Source organism: Lissotriton helveticus, chromosome 8 (genome assembly GCF_964261635.1).
Source record: "Lissotriton helveticus chromosome 8, aLisHel1.1, whole genome shotgun sequence".
In the NCBI taxonomy this organism is placed as follows: Eukaryota; Metazoa; Chordata; class Amphibia; order Caudata; family Salamandridae; genus Lissotriton; species Lissotriton helveticus.
Window position 1 is genome coordinate 312,619,895 of NC_136069.1, and position 24,037 is coordinate 312,643,931.

Below are 24,037 nucleotides of genomic sequence, written 5' to 3' on the forward strand. Positions count from 1 at the left end.
GCTGGCGCTGGGTCGAGAGACCCAAGGACTTGGCCGTGACCCTGGAGTCCTTGAAGCGCTCAAGCGCGTTGTCGCCGAACAGGCGACTGCCATCGAATGGCATGTCCATCAGGGCATTCTGGACATCCGGCGAGAAGTTGGCGGATCTCAGCCAAGCATGGCGACGAATCGCCACCGTCGTGGACATTGCTCTGCCGAACGAGTCGGTCGTGTCAAGACCACACCGTATGGAGTACCTCGCCGCGTCTCGGCCTTCAACCAAAGCCTGGCCGAGCTTGTCCCGTACCTCCTGCGGGCATTGCGGCAGGCACTCTGCGACCGTATCCCACAGAGAGTGGGTATAGCGGCCCAAGAGGCACGCGGTGTTGCAAGACCGCAGTCCCGCACTCAGGGACGAGAAGACCTTTTTGCCGTACTGATCATACCGCTTAGATTCCCGATCGGGCGGGGCCGTCGGGAATGCGGACTGGGAAGTGGAGGCCTGGATCACCAGACTCTCAGGGGAGGGATGGGTAGACAGGAAGGCAGGGTCGTCCGCACACGGACGGTGGCGCCTGGCAACGTTCCGATCAACAGGTGAACCGGAAGCGGGCCTGGACCACGTGCCCAAAAGGACATCCGTCAAGGCGTCATTAAATGGCAGCAGAGGCTCCTGTGGACATGACTGCGGTTTGAATACCTCGGTGAGGATGTTAGGCTTCACCTTAGCGACGGGGAGCTCAAGGCGCAAAGCCTTGGCAGCCCTCATCAATACCACCGAATAGGCAGCCCCAGCCTCCGACGCCACAGTGGGGGGCGAGACAAACCCAGGGTTAGGCGATTCGTCCAGACCACTGGCCTCACCCAAGTCACCTACCCAGTCCACGTCGTACTGGCATGCTCGTGACAGAGGGTCCTCAGACCCCTCCCAACCCTCTCCATAATCGTCCTCATCGCCATAGTTTGAGTCAACGATATAGACCGGCTCCTCGGAGCCAATGGGCCCCAACGGCGCCGGACTCTGCGTCGGACGATGCCGATCCGACTCCGCGTCCGGAGTCGGAGAGGGAATGGGGGTGGCGCTGTGCGGCGCCGGCGCCCCGACGCCGGCCGGAACCGGCTTCGGAGGCACGGCACCGCGCGGAGGCGGCACCACGGGTTGCCCCGATGGAATCGGCGCCGGAGAGGCCAGTTGACCAGCCGGCGACGACCCTGAAGGGCCCAGCGGCGCCGGGGCCGGAACCGCCGGCGGCGTCGGGGCAGGTGCACCCGAACCGCTCGGGCCCCCAGACGGGACCGACGGGCCCGCAGGCGCCGTAGGCCCCGCCGGAGGAGAAAGCGCCCTCATGGCCATGAGGAACTCTTCTACCTCTTCACGCGACGCGCCTTGCCCAGGGACCGGCGGGTATGGAGCAGGCGGCGTCGGCGACCCACCCGAACCCCCGGCCGCATCGCGCGGGCGTCGGGGGGAGTCGGGGGTATGATGGTGACGCCCGACTTCTTGTGTCGCTTACCTGAGGAACCGGAGGAATGGTGACTACTTCCGGAGCGCTCGTGGCGGCTCCGCGACCGCTCCCTCGACCGCTCCCTCGACCTCCGTCCGGACCGGGGCCGCTCTGGACGTGGGGCCGACACCCGGAGCTCGAGCAGCTTGCGGGACCGCTCCCGTCTAGCCTTGCCCGTCAAGGCCCGGCAGTCGACGCAGGACTCCACGTCGTGGTCCGCGCCCAGACACCGGAGGCAGAGTCGATGGTGGTCGGTGACCGACATCAGGCGGTCGCACCCGTCGCAACTTTTAAAACCGGGCATCCTACCGGCACCTGAAAGAGTTATAGTTAACAAAAACTTAGGTCAAAAGACCGGAGTACTGCTCTTCGGATCTGCGCTAACTGGTGCGGAAAAAAGAAGAACTGACGTCAGCGCGCGGAGGCGGCGTCTATATACTCCAGCGACGTCATCACGGCGCACGACGCCGACGACGCGGAGCCGCAGGGGACGCCTGCAGACGACGCCTACCGACGCGCAGGGGTACTGCTACGCAAAAGTTTCCGGATCCAGACTGACGCCTGGGGATATTCTAAGGTAAGGAATCTAATACTAACCTGTTTCTTTCAGATCTTTGGTTATCAAAGGGGTAGTAGAAGATAAAAACAGCAATCCGTTATTCCTTATGAATAAAAATAGTTCTTCTCCGCCACATGCCTAGTAGAAACCGGGAGACGGCAAAAACAATCAGTGGGGCAGTGTCATAAGTTAGCACTCTACAGTCGTGTGCACAGTGTCGGAAACCAAGATTTTTGCATAATGGGATGATCCAGCATTTTCGAATTTCACTATATGCTGGACAGAAGAAAAGGATATGTACAATGTCTTCACTGGCATAATTAAAGGCAGGGCAGTTGGCCTTTGTCGTTTTTGCCCATCTGGATGTCAATGCCCCAACCGGTAAAACAGCCGTGCCTCAATTGGATGTACAGTTTTCTTGCTAGTGGAGGCTGCACCAAGTCCAGAAACACCTCTGTCCTGTATTCAACTTTTATTGTAAGGAACTCAGTTGACAGTCTGCCCAGGGAGGTAGAACAATGTAACAATTTGAGATTGTACGATTTTACAGCTGCCACCAGTACAGTCCTTTGCATCCTCATGCAGCTCTCCCATAGTTGGGGAAGGCCAATTTGATAAGAGAGTTTTGACATGTACCAGCCAAGGTATATTCTTGCTCTTTAGCTGTCCCCAAATAGTGTTAAATTCTACTCTAAAGGGTTCAAGCTCCGGCACGGACCAGAGCCTTCTCCAATAGAGCAGGGGTCGTGCAGCCACCAAGTCAGTAATAGGTTCCAGACCCAGGTCCAAACGTAATGGTAGGAGGGGTGTACTTTGTGTGAGACCAAACAGATGTCGCATGAAGGACTGCTCTACTTTCATTAAGTTACATGCATTAATGTGTCCCCAGAGTTCGCAGTATACAAAGCAGCAGACCTGACCTGTGTTCTGTATATCTCTAGGGCAGGGGTAGCCGGTTTAAAGGTTGAGGCGTTATGGAGTCTACCTACACCACCCATGATCTGTGCAAGTCTCAGAGAGGATTTAGAGACTTGATGGTCCCATGTAAAATGCTCAGTCAAAGTCACCCCCAGGTATATAAAGGTCTTGACTCGCTCAAGTGGGGTTCCATTCAGTGTGGGGTTTGGACGGGTGTGCCTCGGGGGTTGAAGATCATGAACTTGGTTTTCTCCAAGTTGATCTCCAATCCCCGCGAGGCACAAAAAGAAACAAAGCCGTCCAAAACCCGCTGGATGCCCGATGATGTCCGCGACAACAACAGAGTGTCGTCCGCGAACATCAGAGCGGGCACCCTACCAGTAGCCAGGCGTGGAGCATCGTTGTCCCTGACACAATTAAGTCTATCTATCAGGCCGTTAACATACAAACTGAAGAGGGTAGGGGCCAGTACGCAACCCTGGCGTACGCCCCGGGTAACAGGGAAGCGGTCAGATAATTCCCCGTTTTTCCCACACCTCACCTGAGCGTAATTCCCGGTCTGAAGTCGGATTAGGGCATCTAATAAGTAAGGAGGGAGACCAAGTTCCTCCAACACCGTCCAGAGCCTCTCCCTAGGAACCAGATCGAATGCAGCCCGCAGGTCCACAAAAACAAGGTAGAGGCTGCCACCCTCTACTCTTGCAGTTTTCCAGTATAGGACCTGCAGGCGAAAGATCTGGTCCAAAGTCGAGACCCCTGATCTAAATCCAGCTTGAAGGGTGGTCAAAGTTTTATTTTCCTCCATCCAGCCCAGTAATCTCTCCAGTAGAATTCGGCCCATCAACTTCTGAGTCGTATCGAGTAAACTAATTGGTCTATAATTTGATGGAGCGAGTGGGCAGCCCATTTTAAAGATTGGAACAATCTCAGCTCCCAGCCAGGTCTCAGGTACTGGGGAACCCTGTAAGACAGCATTAAACAGAACCATCAATATGGGGCCCAAATTTTTGGCTGGGATCGAAAAAGATCTCCAGGGAGCTTGTCCAGACCCAGAGCCTTATTCGGGAGCAATTTCTCAATTGCCAATTCAACTTCCCTGAGTGTAATATGGACTAAGCTATTAGTGGGAGTCCCATTATGGGCATCCTGACTCACTATAGAGAGACCAGGGCCCGAGGCCTCCAGCAGTCTACACTCGTGCGGGGGGTCTGGGGCCGTAGGAATCTCGGGAGCTCGGTTGGAGCTAAAATTTTGACAGGGGGAAGTCCCTGAGCCCGGGGCCCCCAGCAGTCGACACTCGTGTGGGAGGTCCCGGGCCGTGCAGGTGCGTGGAACCGAAAACCCAGGACCCAAGGCCCCCGGCAGTCGGGTCTCGTGCAGGGGGTCTGGGGCCATGGGAATCTCGGGGCCCTGGTTGGAACTGTAATTTTGGCAGGGGGGAATCCCAGAGCCCGGGGCCCCCAGCAGTCGACACTCGTGCGGGAGGTCCCGGGCCACACAGGTACATGAAATCGAGCTCCCGGGCCCTGGGGCCCCCGGCAGTCGACTCTCGTGCCGGAGGTCCCGCGGCGCATAGGCTCGAAGATCCAAAACCAGTTGTGGCAGCCTATCCTGGCCCTGACACCCAGTTTCCTCCATCTCAGGACTTGTATAAAGTGACTTGAAGTGTGCCTCCCACACTATAGGAGCAATATTCGAGACCCCGGCATCTCTCTCGCCTACCGCTGAGGAGGTAACAATTAACCAGAAGGTCTTGGAATCTTTTAGGAGTAGTGCCTGTCTCAATTCATCCCACCTAGATTCCTCCCACTCGCTCTTTGCCCTAGTGAGCACCTTCTTGTACAGCAATCGGGATTCTCGAATTTTAAGGATATCTCTAGATTTAATTGCCTTAAGAAGGGCTTTCTTTGAGTTTTTACAAGCGTGGTTATGCCAGGGGTGTGTTTTGTTCCGACGCGACTTAGTCCCACTGACCGGGTAAAATACATCCCCTAGACTCTCAACCAAGTTTCGATGGGTCGCTATGATCTGCCCATGGGAGATGGAATTGCCCATATCGCTAATTAGTGGGATAGCTATCTGATAGATTTTTGCGAGACTGGTAGGAGCGTCTAGGCAGGAAGGCCATTTAACTCTTCTCCTATTATTGGATATGATGTGTGGGGGGATTGTCAAGCTAGAGCCAGAGTCAGGGTTAGTTAATCCAAATGCGCCGGGTTTGAGCGTTAAGACCAGCGCATTATGATCACTATCGTTCCTAGGGACAACCCCAAAATCTTTAAACTTGTCCCAGTGTTTTGCTTCCAACATAAGATAGTCAATGGTGGAGCTACGATTTATCCTATTATATGTGGGCAGGCCGGAACTTTCGTTATTGCCCCTTCCATTGCATGCCCGCAGAGACATTGCAAGGGTCAAGGCTTTGATTTGTAACACTAGCGAGGTCCATGCCTTAACCGGGGCGATTTTTGGGGTTGGTATGTGCCAGAGCAGGTCGACCTCATCCTCCTCACACAACTCGGATCCACCCAATGGTTCGAACTGACAATTCAGGTCGCCACCAAGAATAATCGGAATTGTGGGGTCAAGTGTCTGGAGGAAGTGATCGAGTGCCTTAATAGTACTCGATTCTTTTTCATTCACAGTAGGCCTGGAGTAGATATTAATAATAGCCAGTGTAGATTTACCAACAGGTGTTAGCAACACACATTGGATATCTGGGGAGTTTGTATCCACTTGTGTGGCCTGCACGCCTAAGTGTATGCCTATCCATATAGCGAGACCACCTGAAGGGCAGCCTTTCCCCCCGGTAACTGCAGGAATATCATAGCTTGCAAAACCGGGGCTGGCGCTCACCTCAAAGGACCAGGTTTCTTGCATCAAGCAAATATTGTGTGTGGTCATAAAAGAGGACCACTCTGGTACAAGTAGCTTGCTCTTTAGGCCTGCCACATTCCACGAGAGGATTTTTATATTTCCTTCCGTAGCCTTTACTTTATCCCTCTCTTCCCCTAGTTCTCTAGGTAATACCTGGTCCGGGCTCTGTTCTGCCCTTGTCTCCTCCCGCTCTGATACAGAAAGACAGGAGTCTTCACAACTAACTGAGGATAGTGTCTTTTCATGTGTTGCAACACCCTCATCTAAATTACCCTCATTATGTTCTCGTGGGGGCATACCAATCTCGGTGAGTCAGTCCACCTCCTCGAGGACACTAAACCTGTTCCAATGGGCTTGTAACAGATAGATCGAGGTGGGTGGAAACCAACCCTCCCTAGAAGGCTGCCAGTGAAGAATCCTATTCGGGTGGGAGAGATGATTTCTCATATACTGTGGTCTCCTTTGGTAAGTTAATTTATGGTTTGAAGTAGGATAGAAATAGGACAAGTGCAGAGGAAAAATTTGGGACTCTCTGTGGAAAGAAGTTCTACAAATATGAATTAGGTAAGGTTATTAGGATTTTGAAAGCAGTTTAGGTGAAAACCAAGAACTTTGTGCCAATTTAAAAGAACAGACTTTTTTTTAAAAAGTACCCGTACCGCAGCTGACCGCGTCCTTGCTGATGGCCCACCACGACAAAACTCGGGAGAAGGAGCTGAGAAGGCACACAAGGTAGCAGATCTTGTAGAGAGGAAGTTCGGATTACTACTGGTTCTGGAATACAACTTGTGAATACTTTCACAAAACTGGCTGATAGGATCAGGCCACCACTGGCAAGGGTTTGAGGAGGAATATACAAGGAAGGGCTCTAGTCAAAGGGAAAAACTTCTAAACAAAATACAGCTTACTCGTCTATATACTTGTAATAATGCTGGCTGATTCGATGCAGAACTACTTGTACTGCGCAAGATTGACATGCAACTATTTCAACTCTCGCAATTTGCAAATTCAAGCACAATCAATCAGTTCTTATATTCTGGACTTGCTCCACATTGTGAGCATCTCAAAGGTTGTTCACTCTCCAAGAGTAGAGTCTTATGCCTACCTAGAGCTTTCCAAATTTCAGATTTTAGTTTTGTGTGTAACCTAAGAGGTTTGTTTTATATGAGAGAATGAAAATGTACAAACCATTATCACGGTCAGAAATGGCCCGATTGGGCCATTTCCAATCGCAAACATGCTTTTACATATGTACAAAACATAAATTGTAATTCGTACTACGTTACCGAATCGCAATTTGTGTTTGCGATTCGGTATTTGGAAGGGGTGTGTTTAGGGCATTCCTTCCAAATACCAAATCAGAATAGGATGTATGAATGTTTTACGACTAAATTGCAGTTGCAAAACTTTCATATTTTACCGACTCCTTGAAATAGGTGATAACCCATTCGCAATTGGGGAGCAGTCCCTAAGTAACCACTTCCTCTTTGAGAAAGCAAACAAATGGTTTTAAGAGAAGGCAGTGTTCCCATAGACCACTCCCTACTCATAAAAAATTAAACGTTTAATTGTTTTAGTTTTAAACACATCTCATTTCTTTTAAGAAAAAAAGGGCTGCATTGAACAGAAAAAAAGGATTGCTTTATTAAAAAGCAATCACAGACCTGGTAGTCTGCAGATCCCAGCAGGCCACCATCCCTTTGATGGCTGCCATTCCTAATGGGTCACTGACTGTGATCCTGTACTGGGGCAACTGGCCCAAAGGACATGAACCCAGTCCTAATTAAACTGGTGCCCTTCTGAAAAGGTGGTCTGCATTTAGAAACTCCTAGACAAGGCGGTTTGGGGAAGGTTGAGGGCAGGATGCCCTCACCCATCTTTAGTAGGAAAGGTTGCCTTGATACCTGAGATTGATGGGAAAACAGCCACTTTCCTATCTAAGTTTGTAAAGACCCAAAAAGGGCTTGGACAGGTCCTGTTAGGCCTGTCAAGATAAGCTTCGGGATACCACATGCACCCACAAAAAGATTCTCAACATAGCAGAGGAAGCCAAGTCTTTGGAGAGCCTGATATCCCTGGATATATTGTGAGGTTGTACCCAAAGGACCATATGTTTTCTGATTAACACTTATTGCATCTTGTTCACAAAGCACAGATTCTTACTGCTCATTAAAGTGGACCTTAAATTAGGGGAGTTGACTACCTCAGAAGCAGGTAGCAGATAAATATAACTTCAGAATCCTTTCCTGAAAGAGCTTGGAAAATCCGCCACAGCTTTTGCTTTGTCGGACAAAGCCCAACTGTTAATTAGTCGTCTCTTTGGCCCAAAACGTTCCTAAGAGCAAGTCGAGGCAGAGGGCGCTCAGCTGGCCATTTTTGCCCACTCAAAAAGATAAGAGGATGCAGGTGAAGTTCCTGCAGAGAAACAGGCAACGTCCCATGTGGAGCCTTAGATGAGTCTTATCCCTTCTTCCCTTCAAAGGCTACGGGGAAGGTGGGTACACTTTCTAACAGCATGGAGGGGCATCACAGGAAACCTGTTCTCAGACACCCCCGCGCCGCATGGCCACCAGCTGTGTGTGCGCCCCTCGTGTGCCCCTCGCTGCTGCTCGCAGCCTCGTTCTGCCATCTGCCTGTCTCCCTAGCTGCCTGCCTCACTGTACTGTTCCCCAGCTGTTTCACCGTAAATCTGTTTAAAGCTGTTGTATTTTGTGCTACTATTTGTTTAAAGTTGTTGTATTTTGTGCTTCAATTTGTTTAAAGTTGTTGGATTTTGTGTTTTTCCCGCTCTGCCTGCCTGCCCCGCTCCCCGCTTACCGCCGACGTTCTCGCGGCCACGCCCCCTTTTTTCCATGTCCTCCCCGCTCCCGCCTCCCAGCTGCTCCTCCCTCCCACTTAGCCTCAAATGGCGACCGCACGGATGCGCAGCGGGCGCGCCGATTGTGCGCCGAGGGCGCGCCAAAGGCAAGCCCGTCTGCGCCTGGACCGCGCCCAGCGCCTGGACCCCGCCGCTACGAGACCACCCGACAGACCTACAACGCCGCCGCCCTCAACGCACTCAATGCCGGCCGGAACCCCGCCTGCTGCCGGGCCACCCCGAAACGCATCCACGGACCCTTCACCTGCAAAGCCTGCAAGTTCACCTGCCTCCGAACCTGCACCGCACCCGCCAAGCCAAGCACCAGCAAGACCCACCTCAAGTGCATCCTGCTCAACACCCGCTCCATCCACAGACACGCCATCGAACTTTGGAACCTGCTCGACACAACTTCACCAGACGTCGCCTTCCTCACAGAAACCCGGATGAACTCCTCCTCTGCACCCGACATCGCCTTCGCCATCCCAGACGGATACAAGATCACTCGGAGGGACCGGGTCAACCAGACTGGAGGAGGCATCGCCATCGTACACAAGAACACCATCCGCATCACGACCGACTCCAACGACACCTTCTCCGCCGCCGAACACCTCCACTTCCAGATACACACCGACCCAAAGACGACCCTCAGAGGCACCCTCGTCTACAGACCCCCGGGACCACACACACAATTCAGCGAAGACATCACGGACTTCATCAGCCCGCACGCCCTCCCCTCCACTGACTACATCCTCCTAGGGGACCTCAACTTCCACCTGGAGAACAACAAGGACCGCAACACCGTCGCCCTGCTGGACAACCTCGCCAACCTCGGACTCAAGCAACTGGTCAACACCCCCACCCACTACGCCGGCCACACGCTTGATCCCGTCTTCTCATCCAGCGAGCACGTCACCTTCAGCCACTCCACCGGACTTCACTGGACTGACCACAGCTGCGTCCACTTCAGCTTCAGAAGAACCACGACCCACCACCACCCACAACCGGTTCCTCACAGGGGCTGGAGCAAGATCACCGCCGAGCAGCTCACCACCTCCCTCAGCCAGAACCCACCTGCCAGCACAACGGACCCCAACGAAGCAGCCCGCAACTTCACGCAGTGGCTGACCGCCTGCGCAGACGACCTCGCGCCACTGAAGAACCCTCCCAGCAGACCCAGAAGCAAGAAAGCCTCCTGGTTCACTGACGAACTCAAGGACTCCAAGAAGAACTACCACACCCTCGAGAAAGCCTGGCTCCTCGACCGGACCACAGACAACTTGACTACCCTCAAGAACGCCACCCGCAATCACCACCAGCTTATCCGCACCACCAAGAAGAAATCACTGAAGGAACGACTGGACAACAACGCCCACGACAGCAAGGAACTCTTCAGCATCGTCAAGGAGTTCTCCAACCCCAGCACCGGCAACAACGATATTACTCCTTCACAAGATCTCTGCGACTCTCTCGTCTCGTTCTTCCACCGCAAGATCGCCGACATCCACAACAGCTTCGACGCACCATCCACGCACCCAACCGTCGAACCAACGCCCCCCACCGCCACCCTCCGCACCTGGACCACGGTGACCACCGAAGACACAGCCCGCACGATGAACACCATCCACTCCGGATCTCCAACAGACCCCTGCCCCCACCACGTCTTCAACAAAGCCGACTCCACCATCGCACCCCAACTCCGGAACATCATCAACACCTCCTTCAACACCGCCACCTTCCCGGAGAGCTGGAAACATGCCGAGCTCAGCGACCCACTGAAGAAACAAACAGCGGACCCCGCCGACCTCAAGAACTTCCCCCTTATCTCGCTCCTCCCTTTTCCTGCCAAAGTCATCGAGAAGACCGTCAACAGACAGCTTGCCGCCTTCCTCGAGACGAACGGATCCCTCGACCCCTCGCAGTCCGGCTTCAGAGCCAACCACAGCACCGAGACCGCCCTCATCACAGCCACCGACGACATCCGAGCCCTGCTCGACAACGGGGAAACAGCGGCCCTCATCCTCCTGGACCTCTCCGCAGCGTTCGACACTGTCTGCCACCGCACCCTAGTTCAACGCCTCAGCAACATCGGTATCCAAGAGAAGGCACTGGAGTGGATCATCTCGTTCCTCGCCGGAAGAACACAGAGTCCGCCTCCCCCCGTTTCGATCCGAGGCCATCGAAGTCATCTGCGGCGTACCGCAAGGATCATCACTCAGCCCCACCCTCTTCAACGTCTACATGAGACCTCTTGCAGCCATCGCACGCCAACACAACCTCAACATCATCTCCTACGCCGACACCCAGCTGATCCTCTCCCTCACCAGAGACCCCGACACCGCCAGAACCAGCCTACACGAAGGGATGAAAGACGTCGGCCGCCTGAAACTGAACTCAGACAAGACGGAAGTCCTCATCCTGGGACCATCGCCCTCCGCCTGGGACGACTCCTGGTGGCCCCCGCCCTGGGCACCACTCCCAAGCCAACAGACCACGCACGCAACCTGGGCTTCATCCTGGACTCCTCCCTCTCGATGACCAGACAAGTCAACGCCGTCTCCTCATCATGCTTCAACACCCTACGCATGCTCCGCAAGATCTTCCGATGGATCCCGACCGAAACCAGGAAGACGGTCACCCAGGCACTCGTCACCAGCCGACTGGACTACGGAAACACCCTCTACGCCGGAACCACAGCCAAGCTACAGAAAAGACTCCAACACATCCAGAACGCCTCAGCCCGACTCATCCTGGACATCTCCCGACGCAGCCACATCTCCGGCCACCAAAGGGACCTGCACTGGCTCCCCGTCAGCAAGAGGATCACGTTCAGGCTCCTCACCCACGCACACAAATCTCTCCACGACCTGGGCCCCAAGTACCTCAACGACCGCCTGACCTTCTACACGCCCACCCGCCAGCTACGTTCTACAAGCCTCGCCCTCGCCGCCGTCCCACGCATCCGAAGAGCCACCGCCGGAGGCAGATCCTTCTCCTACCTGGCGGCCAAGACATGGAACTCCCTCCCCATCCACCTTCGGCTGACCCAGGACCATCTCGCCTTCAGGAGACAACTCAAGACCTGGCTGTTCGAGCAATAGCAGACCCCTTCCCCCAAGCGCCTTGAGATCCTTCCGGGTGAGTAGTGCGCTATACAAATGTTATGATTGATTGATTGATTGATTGATTGGATGATGAAGACCTTGCTAGGGCTTCCACATGGAGTTTTATGCTTCCCAAAATGAGAGCAGCGTCTGCTTCTGCTCACCTTTTCTTTGAACAAAACAAATTTGGTAGACTCATAGGCGGCAGAGTTGAGAGTCCAAAGGGGCAAGAGTTCGGTCTCGCCTTCACACCATAGTATTTTTGAGCAACATTGTTCTTGTTTAAAAGAAGGGAATGGATACCGGCTGGTGATCTACATGTGCGAGTTCAATGTCTGGTTAGTCTACGGACACTTCAAAATAGAGGGTAATCACCTCCTTACAAACATTCTCCTTCATGGTGGCTAATTTGCCAGGCTGGATTTTAAAAGCATTTGTCAGACGGTCGTCAATCTTTCCTCTTCACTGTTGTTCCCTACAGCACAGCTGGCGGGGTGATAGTTGAATTCAGGGTGCTCTCCATCAGCCTCTCATTGGCCTCTGATGCTCTACAAGCTTAACAAGCCAGTGACTGAGTTCCTCAGGTCCTCCCATCTGACTGTCTATCTGGACGATATTCTCCTCATGGACCAGTCCTAAAATCATCTATTGAGCCACCTGCATATTACTTGCTATGGAGTTCATGTTTCATTATAAACAGGGAGAATCCGATCAGCCCCACACCCAATGTATGTCCTCCTTGGGTTTTGTCATCAATTTGGGTACAGGCAGTTCTCCATCTCCAGAGGAAGACGGTGGTCAGTAGCCGAAAGGAACTGTGGAGAACACTCTCACAAAACAAAATATTATTGGGACATCTGGAAAGAGTTGTGGGTCTCCGGTTACTGTCCATCCATGCAATCTTTCTGTGCCCCTTATACTACCAAGCTCTGCATAGGTCGAAGCTCCTTCACCTTTGCGAGGGGCTGGGCTGTTTGGAATTGCTTTCATTATTAACCGAGAGAGAAATCAAATGGTGGTTCGACCACATAGAGATATGGAACGGCAGGGCATTCTGTCTCAATGCTCGGCACCCTTTCAATAACAGATGTCAGCTGTCTAGGTTAGAACACACTCTGGAGATGCGGCTACTGGAGTTTGTTGGTCAGAGAAGGAGCTTGGGATCCACATCAATTGCCTAAATGCCCTTGCTGGGTCTTTTGTGGTGAAATGCCTGATGAGGGACAAGGTGTCCTGCAGTGCTCTTCTTCGGATGGACAACCTAACAGTGGTCAGGTACATCAACCGCCTAGGGTGTACCAGGTGCAGAATGGTAGCAGAACTCGGAAAAGATTTTTGACACTTCTGCCTAGACAGGCAAATTGCAGTAAAAGTCAATCATCTTTCCAAATTAATAACCCAAAATCGGACATTAGCTTGTATCATTAATGGCTATATTAAATGCCTAAGTTCTTTGAAGACACCACTGTTCTGATTATGAACATTGCATTTGCTCATCTTCCAGTCTTGACCTATAAACATCTTTGATTGAGTTGATAATTATAGGATGCACAAATCACACAAAAAGAGGTATGCCGGAGCTACTCTAGAAGCAGCTACTCCAATTTAGCAGAGTTATGGCACCTTAGTTTGAATGGCACATCAAACAAGTGAGGTTTGAGAAGATTGCGCACCCTAACCGGTTGTGATGTAGTATGTAGATTTCCATACTTTGGTTATGCTTACCAAAAGGCTTGTCAGCCTAAACGTGCCCTTCCAAATCAAAGAACTGTCACAAAATTGTTTGTAGAATGGTTTATAAAATGCTTATGCATACAGCAGTGTTAAACTCTATCAAAATCTTTATGACAAAAGCACAGAGCATTGAAAAGACATCATTTATGAATAGGCAGCAAGTGAGGGGATGAAGTGGGTCGAGATACAAACTCTCATACTGACGGCTAGAATCAAGCAAACTGCAGCATTTTGCAATAGTCCAAATGCAATAACTTAAGTGACTGGACACCATTCCTCCTACGACTGGGTAGAAGATGGAGTCCCCTTACGGTACATGATGATACTAAAGATTAAACAAGGATTGACAAAGCCAATAGCCAGCCACGTCATTTTGTAGGCACATGCATGCGTCACCACATGCATCCCTACCAAATGACTAGAGTTGTGTTTCTACTTGTTACTGACTGCTGATGATTCAGAGTACACTGATACTTGGGACACTCCCATAGCAGAGAGTGGGTATAGCGTCTAGTTCCTAGCACCCAGCATGAAGAAAGATATGGAAATTTCGTATATAGAGGAAGTCATCATGTGGGATGACAGTCTGCTAGAGGTGGTAACCGCCTTGGATAAAAAAGGTGGTGACCAGCGACTTACAGCCTTTGCAGGAATCAATTAATCATGTTGGCAGCGAACCACAAGTGCCCCGTCCTTGGAAGGGTGAGACTGGTTCCCATTGGAGGCAGCTGAAATTTGTAGGCAAACGGGTCAGAATACCGTTAAGGCCAAACAGAACAGGGAGCAACCATCTAGGACTGATTCACTTGATAGACTTAGAAAGATCTTCCTGGCATGGTCCAAAAGCACTCGAGAGGAGAAAAAGAGATCCTGATCGCAGGCACTGACCTGTTCCTATTGCCATCTGGGATGTCAGCACAGATATGGATGACGGCTATATCGGAAAGGCATTGGCATTAGAGCACTATCGATAAAGACCACAAGCCTGATGTTGTCTGTGTGCCACGCAAAGTGTTCCACTGACACTGAGAGAAACAGGCCTTTGCTGATTAAGCTAGACCTGAAGTTAGGTGACCTGGCTACTTCAGAAGCGGTTCAGGTAGCCCAAATGGGTCTATTTGTGGAACCTTTCCTCAAGGAACAGGGAAAGCTTCTGTCAAGAAGATATTACGCCCAAATGGCTTTTGTCAGAGTGCGAAGAGTTAAAAGGCGCTCTGCTGACCAATTTCACAACCCTGACCCTCAAAGAGGACAGTTGTTGAAGAAAGGTCAATGGCAAGAGCAAAGTTTCTTCAGACATTTCTTCTCCTCAAATGGAGCCGGCAGGGGGATGTGTTCAAAGGTCCCTTCGTAGGAACGAACTGGTTGATACTGCAGCCAGGCTGATCACTTCTTCCCACATAAGAAAAGGGAGAGACTAGGATTAATTGTACTCAAATGGCAGGGCCTGACACGCGATGCTGCGATCCTCCAGATCGTATGGGGATTCCAGATAGAATTCTACATCTCACCAATTAAATCGTAGAGACCAAGGCTATTACCTTCTCGAACAAGGTCTCCAAATTGATAAACCTGGAGTTCATGACCCCGGAAAAGTAAGGGACGATTGATTGTTCATGATCCTCCTTGGGCGATTCAGGAGCTCAGCTCACCCATGAATTTCTCAAGGGGGTTCATGAGCAAGATCCTCCTGGTGGAGGAAAACACAAGGGCAACTGTTAAATGAATGAAATATTTAAAGAATGCTTAACTCCCCTAAGGGTGTCCCTAAATCTTAGGGAGTTAAACAAGAAGTTGGTCTACTACCACTTAAGAGATGTGCCTTAATCATGGGACTGGGAAATACACATGGATCTGAATGAGGTCTATCTCATGAGCCCTATTTTCCCTCTTCATTGGAGGTTCATTCAATTTCAATGGAGAAAACAGTTGTACAAATTCAAGACCCTGCCATTTGGTCCTTCTATAGAAACATGGAGCTCCTAAAAGGTTCTAAGGCCATCCACTGAGTTCGTCCGGATGATTTGTGATAAAAGTAGAGAGGACAGAGTTGTTTCTCAGCCAGAAGATTACCTTTCTGGGGTTTGTAATAGATTGTGTGCAGAAAGCACAGACGCTCCCAAACAAGAAAGTGGTTAACATTAGAAAAAGAGCTTTGGAGTACCAAGGTAGCTTAAGCAACTGGCCCGGCTAGTGATACTGCTTGCGTCTTTCATTCAGGCCATTTTCCAGGATCACTGACAAACTCAGTGTCAAGCCCTCCAGAGGAAGGGTTTACCTACTTGAAGCAAGTGACTCTGTAATTCGAGAAGGGTGGAACATATGGGAGCTTGGAACAAGAAAGCAATCTCCGGATTAACCCAGATCTGATAGAATTGAAACTTTGTCACAATCGCTAGAACATTTTTTATTCAGCTACACAACAAAACAGGGAAAGGGACATGCAATGATTTCCTTCTTTTCACATGAATACCGACAAAAGCACCTTCATCTCCCTTACAGGTAGCTCATCATATACAGTGACTATTCTTTTCAGAATTGCATTTAGCGTTTGTGCACCTGAAGCACATGCCACCAAAAGGTCAGCACGTGACCCATAATGTGCTTCGTATGCTTTCTTTCTCGAAAGCCCTCTGTGCTGGGACTCCAGTTTACTACTTCTCGATTTGAGTCTGATGTTAGGTATGTGAAGGAGATAAGCACTGGACAATCTCAATGGTCTCTGTGTTCTGTAATGCACGATCTACAAGATATTTTAGTCTGGTAGAGAGGAAAGCTTTGAAAACGGGTAGCCAATGGTAAGCCCCTGAGATACCCCACTATTGCAGGAAAGCTTAAGCACCAATCTAACTGCCATTATCTGAGCATTTTGAAGCTTGCGCAGCAAGAACTTTGCAAAGCCATAGTAGAGGCTATAGCAATAGTCTAGCCTCTCTCTAATAAGTGAGTGGGCTACAGTTTTCATTGAAGTTAACAGAAGGAATTTAAATAACCTTGTTAGGGATTTCATCAGAGCAAAGTGTATGCAGGAGACTGCTAAAATATGTGGTTGAAAAGACAGAATCCCATCAAACCTGACTCCTAAGTTCCTAGCTACCTCCACCAGGGCGGGGGAGTGGACAGATCTTCCATCCACCAGTCAGGTGGGTCAAATGTATTGTTTGTCCCAAATAGATGGTTTCACACTTATCTGTGCTACATTTAAGCTGATTATTTTCCATCCACCAGACAATCTAGGTAAGACAGTTCTTAGAGTTATGCTCAGAGGCAGAGGAATTCATATCAAATGAGTGTTGTCTGCATAAGTGGACAAGATGCCAAAAGATTCAATCAGAGCCATCAACCCATGTGGTGGAACATAGAGAATTTGAATAGTTTAGAATTCTCACTAAAACACAAAATACACTACAGTATTACACTGATGTGGGTGTAAGCATGTGCATGTCGTATGCCTGGCACACAGACTGATCGTTGCAGGTGAGGGAAGTAAATCAGTGAAGATCCAGGTATGTGGATCAATATTGCTCACTTTATTACGCTGCTTTGTGGGATTACTGTGAAAACATACGTGAGAGTCCTGTGAATGTACTAAATCTCAAGCAGTATGTTTTTCTTACAGAAACTCAATGAGTACGAGTAAAAACCGCAAGTTGACGGTCAGGCTCATATAAATGTGTGTGCACCTTAGCGAGTCTAAATCACTTACATTGGTCCTGAAGAAAGCCTTGCGATCGTGCGCAGGAAGGCTGAAACATGTAGACCCCGTCACTCTAATGTCACGGATGTCTTTGGTCAATTTAACCTTATAGAACTTCCACCTTCATTTTTAATCGTGTCCTATGACCCCACCATTAAATTCCTTGGGTGCATAGAGATAAATTTAAAATCACCACTCACTATTCACGTTGCACAATCAACCCGCTCCACTGTAATCAGGCGTTGTAGCACAATCGAGAGGCACTCGGCCCCTCGGGTGGGAACCCTATGATGAAGCATGTCCCCAACTAGGTTAGTGAGTGAGGGTTCTTTTGAAAAGGAATTCCTTTTCCAGTAGTAATCCCTTCCGGAATTGCTTTTTTTGTGTTATTGCTACCATATCAAATATGGCAGGCAGATCTAAAAGAATCAGTACCACATTCTTACCTTTGTCTAGCATAGCTTTGATTGTTTCAGATATCCCCAAAAGTGCGTAGAATACTTCGGTCTAAACATAGATTGAAATGGGTGCTAAATATTACGTTTTTGAGAGTATCCATTAATTTCTTATTTATGTTTTTCATTTTTTTTTTAGAAAGCTGCAAGCAGAGAGATGGGTAGAAAATTGGACAGAATCGTAAGAGGTGCAGATTGCTTTTTTTTTTAATGGTTTAACAACTGCCAATTTCTAGGACTTCGGAACTGATGCTGAAATAAGAGATGCATTAAGAAAATAATTAATGACCGGGTTAACAATCTCAAAAGCTTTCTTAACCCAATGAACAAGGTTCTAATGGGGATCCACATTTGCAAGCCAAGATGGCACTTTCTGATTGCTGAAGAGAAATGGGTAAAATAATCTGTCATTATAGTATGTGGGTGTGGAGGAGCGAGATCCTTGTTCCACGGCCTTAGGCAGTTCTAGATCAGTTGGCCTACTAGCGAAACCCAGTTGGATTGTGGCTATTTTCTCTTCAAAGAAATTGGAGAGATTGTCACACAAAAATTGAGATGGAATAATGTGAGTTGAACAAGTTTTGGGTTGCAGGAAAACCTTATCTATATGAAAGATTTTCTTTGTATCGTTAGCTCCCTCAATCAGAGAATTACAGTACGACTTTTCATCCCGTATCAATTTATGGAACTTCTTTAAAACTAATATAGATCTTTCCTTCTCTTCAGCACTATATTGAGCTCGTCATTTTCTTTCAATTTGTTCACATAATGAACTCTCCTTGATCAAGGATGAGGAAAACCACGGCACAGAAGGTCTGACCCAATTGCAACTGGGACTGACAAGTCCTACTGCTTCCTTCAGTGATCTTGATGCCTATCACACACACACACAAATACCTCTTTCTTCAGGAACCAGTCTAATGCACAGAAATTCTGTGACACCATTAACAATGATGAAGCATTATAGGACACAAAGTGGTGCACTCTTATTTTGTGACACAAATTGTGGTCCGGCATTAAGTGGAATTTACTGCAATGGGACACTATTGCTACAACAAAATAACTAGTGTTGCTTCAAAGTCGCAGTAGCAAATAATTTTCAGCACATTTTAGAACGACCTTTCTAATCCATACAGAATATTCACAAAGTTCCTCAAGGTGCATCAATCGCATCCTACAATTTAATTTAAAAAAAGTCTTTTTCTGTACCTTTGTTGTGAGTTAACCGCGTTGGTGGAATAGGCACAGCTGGAACTTCAGCCATAATCGTTTCTGAACATAAAGCATGGCTGTCTTCATTGCCACTCTTCTGAAGTATGCTGCAGTAGAAAAAGAGACATATATATCAGTACTCTTATAATATTAAAACCGGTCAGTAAAACATCCTCCATTTTGCATAGTCAAATGGTGTGATGAGAAAGTAGGCAGGCCATGAGTTGGCTGGCGATCGACTTAGTTACACCTTTATTGATGCGTTTTCAGGCATTTACACTTTATCTACTCTTTTGAAAATGGTTTCTTTCATGTGAAATTATTTAACAGAAAGCAACTGAGTTTGTACATGAAAAATCTGGGACTTTGTATGCACACGTAATTTTAATTCAGGGGTTGGAAAATAGTGGGATGGGAAGGAATCATCACACAAATGTTTTGATAACCACAAAATCAGAACTCAAAAGCTTTGAAAGCACAAGACTAATCCCAACAACCAATAAAAACCGATAATCATTGGACTAACCACTAACTAAAATCAAAAACACCATAGGAATATTTCTCTCCACAAACAAACGTATTTTGCTCAATTCATTTAAGGTGCAACATTAGAAGTAAGTCCTCCAAAATGTGATCCCATCAACTAATGATATCAACTCATTCTTATAAAACCTCAGCTTAGCTTCCGTATTCGTTGCTTTAGTGCTACACGGTAGCCAGAGAAGAGTGCCGTTTTACATCTCCTGTTTTTGAGGTATTGTTGATTGTGCCAGTTCATGGACTTGATATTTACTTATGCATGTGATGTGTTGCAGTTTATCAATACTCAATTTTACAGAAGAGTTAATTATGTCATTTGATGGCATATTTTCTTTGAATCAAGCACTCAGGCTCACTAAAGTCCAACGAGAATGAGGGGACTTTGTAGGAAGTACATCAGATGGGCAGCAGGGATGCAGGATTTAAGTATTGATAGACACTTTCTTTGCATGCACTAAACTCTGCTTCAACTGCAACCAGTCAGAATCCAGAGGCAGAAGACCTTCAAAGGGGGCCGCTGCAGACCTCCACTCCGGGGTCACTCAGAATCTCCACCATTTCAGAAAGAGTGGAGCAGAGAGCTCTGTTCACGTATCTCCAACCCTAGAGCCACTGCTACTGTTCCTGCCACTGCCCATACATGAAGGTTAGGCTCCACCATTTTGTGATCTTGCTGCTTTTATTTTTTTTCCATATGCTCAATCCAGAGCAAACTCCGCAGTCAAAAGCGAGGTAGTGCAGCTCCTCAGAGTACAGCGCATAAGTCAAAACAGGCCCCCTAGAATGGAAGGGGGTGGGGGACAGGAATAAGGGTCCTTCCTTGGTGTTTTTTCTATGACCATTTATAAATCCCTGTGAGGAACTGCAGATGTAAATAGCATAGAGAATGTAGGAGATGGTTCAAAGACAGGGAGAACTGATAGAGGAAAAACATACCTTCTTTGCTATGACTTGGGATTTCTTGGAATATATCAATGGCTCTGTAATTAGAGTAATTTTAGCAGGGGAAAAAACTGCAGAAGCACTCCGATTTGATACTTAATCTATCCCTTTACAGAAGAGTTTCATGCGGTTCACCTTGTAAGCCAAAGGAAGAAAAGCAGCAAGCATAGAAATTGAAACAAGTAGCAGCCATGAAGTCCACTTGTGCTCCTTTGAATGTCTAAAAAAGGCTTTATGTCCAATGCAGAAGGCCAGGTTATTTCTTCCATAGGCCATTACAAACACCACCTATCAAAATATGAATGCCATTAACTACATGAGGACTCTTTACAGGCAAATGAGAGGAAAGATTTCTCCGATTATGAGGGAGTTATACAGGAGCAAAGCTAGCGAGGGAAGAAAAGGCCCCATAAAGTCAAAACAGCATGAGCAGGCTGCTGGGAGCTCAGCAAGAAGACCTTCAGGAAGGTCAGGAAGGGCTATTAAATCTGGAAGCTATACCACCGTAGACTAATAGAACAGGTGCCTTCGGAGAAGGTAGCTCCACAGGTCAAAGTAGATGTCAAAGAAAGGCAGCCACCTGATATGGACCGAAAGATATCAATGTTTCTCTGAAAGATTACAAGAGACCTCAAAAAGGGTATGGACATAACCTGGAGGGCTTCCCAGTATAGGTTCCTGGACTACACAGGACCCTTGACAAAAATAATGAACATGGCTGAGTTTTTTTTTACCAGTGTTGCTTCTAATTATTTTACTTTTTCTTTCCGGCTTAGAAATATTTCCATCTACTGCAATCAAGGCTATGTGCGGCAAAGTGGTTATTTACCACTCTAAAGATCTGTTTGAAAAATAACACAAAATAGTAAGTGTATTTGTTACTTTTGAGGGACTTTACTAATGTCACTTAAATAAAGAGTAATATGGTCACACCAGAAATCTAACTTACCCCTGTGACAACTAGACCTAACAGATACAGAAACAATGGGACTCAGAAGTCTGACACTTTCGGCCAGAGTGCATAGTCATTGTTTATCACCCTTAGGCAAGGTTGCCTAGCATAGGTCCACAGTCAGATCAATGCCAGATTTGCAAGCTGTCCACATAAAGTACATTGTCCTAAGCTGATGCTAAATTAAAATAATTTAAATTAGAAGTGAGAAACCTGAAAATATATAAAGGATCTGCCTCTTTCTGACGTACTTTGGACCAGAGCTTACCACAACTTAACAATCTCGGCTGAATCCAAACAATCTCTGCATCTTAAGTGACATCTCACAGAAGCACAGCTATCAACTGGCATGTCATGAAGGTGACTTTCAATCCAGCTCTGATCTTTCAGCCCATGGCACTAAGCATGCGGAGATATGCAGTTTCACTTTTTCCTTATAAGTATGAGCCTAGAAGTTCCAAATGCCTACTGGTCGCTTGAACAGCGCTTGGGCCACCATATGAGTGCATCACAATACTGTGAGAAACAGAAAAGAGGACAGGAAACAGTGAACAGGAAAGATAGAGATACAATGGATCCTATTATAGCATGCTGATTGTTAATATATAGTGCTAATGCTACATCCTAAGCTTGCTTCAAAGCAGTCGGAGGGAACAGAAAGAATAATAGGGATAGGAAGGAGAAACATTACCATTTTGGTTGCTCTTATTGTAACAACGCGACCCGAAGGCTGTTTTAAGCTGTGCAAGGTAACAGAAGCCCGAGGGGTCAGAGAAAATATAGGGGAAAAGGCAACCGTCTGGTTGTAATGGTAAATTATGCTTTGTAGTTACACTAAGCCAAGAGTCTCCAACAAGCATCTTGTGAGCCATTGGTAGCTCGCCAGCTACCTGTGAGTAGCTCTCCTGTGTGCAGCAGTCTAATAAATTAAAAGCTCTTACTTGTCTGAATTAACTTATACATACCAAAATTGAGAGCGTATACTTGAGAAGAAAATATGTGTATTTTCATATTTCATCAGCTTAAATTTTGGATAAAAATGGCTGAATTTCCAAAATATATTCAAATCTCATATCCGAGGATAGTTCATGTGGTTCTCTGGAGACGTTTTACACATGTTATTGTCTTAGTACCAGAGGCATTGCTCCTATGGCCCTTATGTATTACCCATGTAAAGGCATTCCATATTGGCAAAACATATGTTACTGCTAGCAACCACGCCTGATTCACTGAGGTGATCGTAGTTAGTAATCTTCCATACGGTAGCCACTAATGGTCACTTTTACAACACAATTAATATTAGTAGCTCTCAATAAGTTTCACGGAACAGAAGTAGTTCTTTGTACGGAAGAGATTGAAGAAACCTGCACTAAGCAGACACAACATCCTTTTCTTCTCCCATATTCCAAACCTCCAGCGTTTCGGAACTTGAGATTAGGAGGACCAATAACTTTACAATTGATAACTTTGCATCACCTTCACATTACACTTCCACATCTCTCATAAAACATAACAACAACTTTAGAGATTAGGAGAAATGAACTCAAAATTCATAAACACTTTAAATGTATTCCTTGCGGTTACAATTATTCCCAAATAAAATCTAACCTTTTAGATTTGATTGTGGTCCTGCCAAACCTTCCTTTGGAGGCTGTACAATTTATAATACGTTGTTATGGTACAGTATTTACACAATGTTGTGCAATTACTTTGTTGCCTCCGTGTTTTACAACGGTGTAGGAGGCTGGCTTAGTATATGGAGCACACAAAGAAGTGATGCACCTTGCACTAATCCAGGCAACCCTTGCTAATTTTAGTGGTCTTTGATAACCTTAGGTTCTGAAAGTGGTAGCTGTGGAGAGCAGCTTTCAGGCTCATCTTGAAAGAGTTTAAAGCATATTGTTTTACAACATTTATTCAATAGTGTAGACTAGATAAGAAAGAACAACATAGTGTTTATATAAAAATATGGTTATTTATTACACATCACAATCACTATTACTTGGTATATCTCCTAGCCGGAGAGATCAACAATACACATGAAAATACTTCCACGAAATCAGGTAAGTAGCACAAATATACACTGGTCTCCAGTTGCAAGGAAGAATGGGCCTTTGTCCAAAGGACTCCTAGGAGGGGGAGTGCTAGGAACCACCCAAGGTAAGTACCTAGGAACCGCACAGAGGCTGTGTGCAGAGTAGAAAGGCGGCTGCGTGCCCAATAGAAGTCAAAGGAGAAGTCAGGGTTGCAGTTTGTTTTTTAAAGGATCCTTTCCACAAGACCAAAGAAATCCTTTGAAGGACAGAAGGTTGGAGAGTCTCCCCACCTATGGATGCCCCAGGAACCAGGTTACTTGCACTAGGAAAGCAGGGTGCACAGGGGTGAAATGATGTCAGAACTTCCCGTAGACCACAATGGAAGACTTGGGAAGAAAGGCCTCTGGAGAAATGTCTCAAGATGTCCGGTGGAATCCAAGAATGGATTCTTGAAGAGGTAGGCTAGCAAGCAGAGGGAACAAGAGTCTATGCCACTCGGAGGTGAACAGGAGGCACGGGAACACAATGCCCACCCTTGGTAGGGAGCTCAGGAGAGTTGACAAGGACCTTGCTGCTTCAGCTCTGGGGACCAGGCAATGATGATGAAGACCAGGAGCTGTCCTACGTCGAATATCAGTGTCTAGGTGGTCGGTGTCCGGCAGAAGCACCA

At 47.9% G+C, this 24,037-nt stretch overlaps 1 protein-coding gene across 3 annotated transcripts in view; it reads right to left on the reverse strand.

Moving 5' to 3' along the window:
- The window catches only part of SKA3 (spindle and kinetochore associated complex subunit 3), a 574,705-nt gene that overhangs the window by 387,257 nt on the left and 163,411 nt on the right, over window positions 1-24,037 (reverse strand). For all 3 annotated transcript variants that reach the window (XM_078657087.1, XM_078657088.1, XM_078657086.1), the window contains exon 6: window positions 18,895-19,004. In XM_078657087.1, the coding sequence (XP_078513213.1) occupies window positions 18,895-19,004 (110 nt within the window). The remainder of the gene's footprint in view (window positions 1-18,894; window positions 19,005-24,037) is intronic.